Here is a 5,957-nt window from a genome sequence, read left to right as displayed (position 1 = left end):
GTGATTAAATTTTTTATAAAGATAATTGGACGAGATAACCTAATTAAAAAAAAGTTCAGAGATCCAAATAAAAGAAAAAAAATTTAAAACTTAATTGAAAATTTGATAAAATAAAGACCCACAAAATAATCAAACCCTTGAGTTATTCAGTTTTTAGTTATTCGAATAAATTCTTTCAGTCTTTATTAATTATATTGGATCGATTTGAACACTCCTACACAATACGTTTTAATAATTCTTTTTATTTTGATTTTTATCTCTTCCTATTATATGATTGAGTAACTATTATCATACATTCACTTTTTCTTTGGTCTATTATTTCCGCCTCTTTTTTTTTTCTTATCGCTCTCTTAATTTCTAATCACATAATATAAGATTAAATATCTTTAAGGTTCATAATAAATGATCAAATTTTGTTTTAAATTTTTAATAAATTTTTTTATTGTTTTAATATGAAATTTTTGTTTTGAATTTCTATCATTAATAATGATATATTATTATATAAATTGATTTTTTTTAACATTATTAATAGTTGTGATGGTATTATAGCATGATGATAAAATCTCAAAATAAAAATTAATATATCAGGTACTTATAACAAATTTTTTTTTTTATTATGAATCCAAAATGAAATTTAATTATTTATTAGGAACCTTAAATATATTTAAGCCGTTAATATATAAAATTGGTTTTCTTTATTTATTTTTCTTTGTATGATGGAAAGTTTGACAAGGAATAATAACATTACTCCTATAAATACATTGCTCCAGTGGCAAGCTTTAATATCCACCGATTAATGATAAGATTTACCGCTATGCTTTCCACAATATTGTTACCACTTGTTCTATGTCTTACTCTCCTTGTGCTTCTCTTGTTCTTCATCCGCAATCTCAGAACCTTCAAGAACCCACCCCTTCCTCCAGGTCCTAAAGGCCTTCCAATAATAGGAAATTTACATCAATTTGATAGTTCCATTCTTTATCTGCAGCTATGGCAACTCTCAAAGAAATATGGCCCTATATTTTCTCTTCAATTAGGGTTAAGGCCAGCCATAGTTGTTTCCTCTCCTAAACTAGCCAAAGAGGTACTGAAAAACCATGACCTAGAGTTTAGTGGACGACCTAAATTACTTGGCCAACAGAAATTGTCCTATAATGGGTCAGAGATTGCATTTTCCCCATACAATGAATATTGGAGACAAATTAGAAAAATTTGTGTTGTCCATATCTTTAGCTCCAAGCGTGTCTCTAGCTTTTCCTCTATAAGAAATTGTGAGGTGAAGCAAATGATAAAAAAAATATCTGGGCATGCCTCTTCTTCGGGTGTTACAAACTTGAATGAGTTACTCATGTCTCTCTCAAGCACTATAATGTGTAGAGTAGCTTTTGGGAGAAGGTATGAGGACGAAGGAAGTGAAAAGAGTAGGTTCCATGTGTTGCTCAATGAGCTTCAGGCCATGATGAGTACTTTCTTTGTTTCAGACTATATTCCATTCACGGGTTGGATTGATAAACTCAAAGGATTGCATGCACGACTTGAACGAAATTTCAAGGAGTTCGATAAGTTCTACCAAGAAGTCATTGATGAGCACATGGATCCCAATAGACAACAAATGGAGGAACATGATATGGTTGATGTCTTGCTTCAATTGAAGAATGATCGTTCTCTTTCAATTGATCTCACTTACGATCACATCAAAGGGGTCCTCATGGTATGGTGTCTTAATTCCTATTTTCTTTTGACTGCAATTCCTATTTCCTATAATTTATTGCTTTTGTTCGGTAACTAATGTCTTAAATATATTAAATTTAAAATTAATAATTGGATAGAAAATATTTATTAAAAAGGTAAACTATTCCCTTGAATATTTTATAGTTTTCTTATTTAAATTTTTAGTCATAAAATAAAAAAAAACCCTGTAAGTATTTTAATTCCTATAAGCTTTGGTCCTACACCTTTTTATTTATTCAGAAAAAAATGACCACATGTATTGATGGATTTATAACAATTAATGAATTCCTTTTAAAAAAAATAATTAACGTATTCTATGCTACCAATGGAGTTAGAATCCTTTGATTTTGGTCCCTACACCTAATACAAAAGAAGAATTTCAACTGGTATATATAAGATAGTTACAAAATTTATAGATCGAAATTGTACGGAGACTAAAATTTATAACTTCATTGTATAAGAATTAAAACTTAAAACCGAGATAATTGTAAAGAGCAAATAAGTAATTTAAATTTTTAATTATGATATTGGTATAAAGTATTCATTAATTTTATTTATATTTAATTTTCATTAAAAAATTTGATTGATCTTCTTTAGTGGAGTTCTCTCCTTTCAATCATGTTTTATTTTTATCTTTAAAGTTTAAACTTGAGATTTTGCTTAAAAAAAAGAGTTCAATAGCACTTGGACCGTGGTAATAGTTTAACTATTAAAATTATTGATAGAATTCACAATACTTTTTTAACATAGAAACTTTAATTAGTATTTTGTCCCCACATGATAAATGCTTATGATAACTAAACTTTATGATAAATATTTTTTTTTTTAAAATATCTAAATTATATAATTAAAATTTATAATAAATAAATAATTTGAATATATAAATTATATTTTTAATTTATGATAAATAATTTTATATTCTGATATAAAATTATTTTTAATTATTGATATTTTAAAAATATTCAAGTTGAATTTAAAAATAAAGATAGAAAATAGATTAAGATATTTTTTTTTAAAATTCTTTCCTAAAAGAAACTTTTAAAATTCTTTTTGTTGAAAAATAGTTATTGAAAACACTCATTTAACATAACTATTACTTTGATGACCCATGTCATACACAGGTGGATTTTTATAATAGTTGATATGAATTTGCAATTAAGATAAAATAAATTTTAAAATTTTCTAAACATAAGATAAATTATCAATCTATCTAATGTGTGTTCTAGTATGTTAATTGAATTTTATTTAGAAAATCCTTTCCTAGATTATTTGAAGTCTAATAAAAATTGCAAGGAGTGTGTTAGATATAAAATGATAGAAAATTCTTAAAGGCATTTTTAAAAGAAAATATTTTAATATATATATTTGAAAAATAATTCCTGCAAATATACTGATTTAACATAATTATTCCACTTTAGATATATAGAAGATATGTTCCTTTCTCCCTACAATATGGTATATTTGTTTTCCTATACAAGGCGGAAGTAGGAATAAGAAGTGGCATGCAGACAGATTTGCAAGAGCAAGACGAAAGTAGGGGACGACGATGAAAAAATAATAAAATTCGTAGAGCACTGAGTACAGAAACAAAGTAACTTAATTTGGTTGAAATGAGATAGGGGTCAAAGTGTAATAGTGAGAGGTTTTTTTTTACTGAATGTTTGATATAGTGAGAGTGAGAGGATCAATATACTTAAAGTAAAGTGTATTTTAAGTTTAATTCACCAATTAGGCTTTTCAGACTTAAATATAAACAAAACTAACTATTAATATTTATATTAATAAAAAATGTTAGTTGATATCATTGAAATTTACGTATCACACTTAAAACTAAACTTTTTTCTTAAAATGTCCTTCATTGCGCTTGAAACTTAATACCAATAATAAAAAATATCATTTAAAATATAATCTCAATTAATTAAGAATATTTTGAAATAATAACACTAAAAAGTAAAAATAAAAATAATTAAAATTTACCTATATTTAAATCTAAATTTTTATTTTCTTATAATTGAGTGCAAAAGAAGTAACTAACCAGATATCAAGAGTAAATAAGTGGATTCAAAAGTCAATATTTATATTAATTACATTAGTCCACTTATAACAAGTTGTCGAGTCTATAACAAATTTGTTTAATCTTATTTTTACTTAAATTTAACTTGGCAATTATTTATATATATTTTCCCCTTCTTTCTCTTCATTACACCATTATTCTTATCATGCACTTTCTACCCTCTCTTCTTATCTCTCTCCCCCCCACCCCCCATTGTATGCCAAGTTTACCTCTCATTTTTTCACATATCATCAATATGATTTTATGCAAGGAAAAGTATTAAATATAATTATATTTCTTTTAATTTATTTATCCAATGAAATAAATGAAAAGAGATAGAACTTTTATTTTCTTCGCATTTCTTTCATTTCCCCCCTAAATTAGGCAACCTATTTATTGGTTTACTCATTATTATTTTCTCTTCTTTTTTACTTCATTTCACCCTAGCTACTTTCTTCTCTACATTCTTGTTCAAATATAGTCTCCAATGGCTTAATTCATATATATATTTTTTAATATTTTTCCTTTTAAAATGTTTTAATAGAATTTATTATTTTTAATTTTCTGCTCTCTTTAATTTACTTCAGTTAACCTTACTTTCTTTAAAAATTCAACATGACTTTTGAAGTTAAGAGTGATTAAAACTACTTTTTTTTTTTTTATGAAAATAGAGGAACTTTGACCACATTTAACCAAAAGTATATGATCTAAAATCACATTTTTAGGATAACCATTCTTAGCATTAAGATGGTTAAGTTCAAGTAGATCAATATTTTATTTTTACATTTTTTTACAAAGAGAAACACGTTTTATATCATTAGAATACTCCTAATCTCTAATAAATGACATTAATTATATGCTGCAATAATTTTATTGTTTCTAGATAAAAAAGCAATATTTCTATTATATATGCGAGCCAAAAATGAATAAAATTTTAAAAGAACACAAACAAATAAAATGTTATATTTCTAAATGGCATGAGACTCTTAAGCTACCAAATTTCTTATAGAACAATATTTAGCACAAGGGTTTTGTATTGGTGTACTATAGTGCAGATTTTGCAAGGTACCACACAGTTAATTTGTTCTAGAGGTAAATTTAACAAAATTCATGTTCTACTCTTTTTAGGACATACTGGTAGCAGGGACAGATACAACTGCAGCTACATCAGTTTGGGCTATGACTGCCCTCATAAAAAACCCTAGAGTAATGAAGAAAGTTCAAGAAGAAATTAGAAATGTGGGAGGCACAAAAGATTTCTTAGATGAAGATGATGTTCAAAAACTTTCCTATTTCAAGGCAATGATAAAGGAGACATTTAGATTGTACCCACCAGCCACACTACTTGTACCAAGAGAATCAAATGAAGAGTGCATTATACATGGCTATCGAATTCCAGCTAAGACAATATTATACGTGAATGCTTGGGTTATTCATAGAGATCCCGAATCTTGGAAAAATCCTCAAGAGTTTATTCCCGAAAGATTCTTGGATAGCGACGTAGATTTTCGTGGACAAGATTTCCAACTAATTCCTTTTGGAACAGGTCGCAGAAGTTGCCCAGGTTTACCTATGGCAGTTGTGATATTAGAACTTGTTCTTGCTAATCTTCTTCATTCCTTTGATTGGGAATTGCCACAAGGGATGATAAAGGAAGACATTGATGTTCAAGTATTGCCAGGACTCACCCAACACAAGAAGAACGATCTTTGTCTTTGTGCCAAGACTAGGAGCCATATATAACTACTAGATGGACTTTGTGATCAAAATAATGCATGTTATAATGTTCTATCAAGAAATTTTAATGTGCTATACTTACTTGACTTTTTGGTTAGTGTTGTTATAATGTATGTTCTATTATGATTTTCCTCTCAATTCTCTGTTGTATTATGGTATCATTCGCTGAGTTGGTCCTAGGGTTCGTTCATTTCGTTGCGTTTCCGTAACTTCTCTGCGTTTTTCTTCATTCTCTGAAGCTTTCAATTAAGCTTGATGACAAAAACTTCCTTCTGTGGAATCAACGGGTTGGCGGAATTGTTGCAATGCACAAATTGCACCATTTACTTGTCAATCCTATAATTCCTTCAAAGTACAATTCAGATCTAAATCGTCAACTGGATCGCATGTTTGTTGAATATGGCTTCTGTCTCTCTTCAAGATCAGTCTCTCTTCA

The 5,957-nt window shown here is 27.7% G+C and overlaps 1 protein-coding gene across 1 annotated transcript; it reads left to right on the top strand.

The window, feature by feature from the left end:
- The first annotated feature begins 785 nt into the window (after positions 1-785).
- LOC114405923 (cytochrome P450 71A1-like) lies at positions 786-5,618 on the top strand. The gene is made up of 2 exons (XM_028368447.1): positions 786-1,711; positions 4,913-5,618. Exons 1-2 carry the CDS (start codon positions 797-799, stop codon positions 5,525-5,527), a joined length of 1,530 nt encoding a protein of 509 aa, XP_028224248.1. The 5' UTR covers positions 786-796; the 3' UTR covers positions 5,528-5,618.
- Positions 5,619-5,957: the final 339 nt, after the last annotated feature.

The sequence above is a fragment of the Glycine soja genome, chromosome 3 (assembly GCF_004193775.1).
Source record: "Glycine soja cultivar W05 chromosome 3, ASM419377v2, whole genome shotgun sequence".
Lineage (NCBI taxonomy): Eukaryota > Viridiplantae > Streptophyta > Magnoliopsida > Fabales > Fabaceae > Glycine > Glycine soja.
This window is presented reverse-complemented; position numbering and strand designations above follow the sequence as displayed.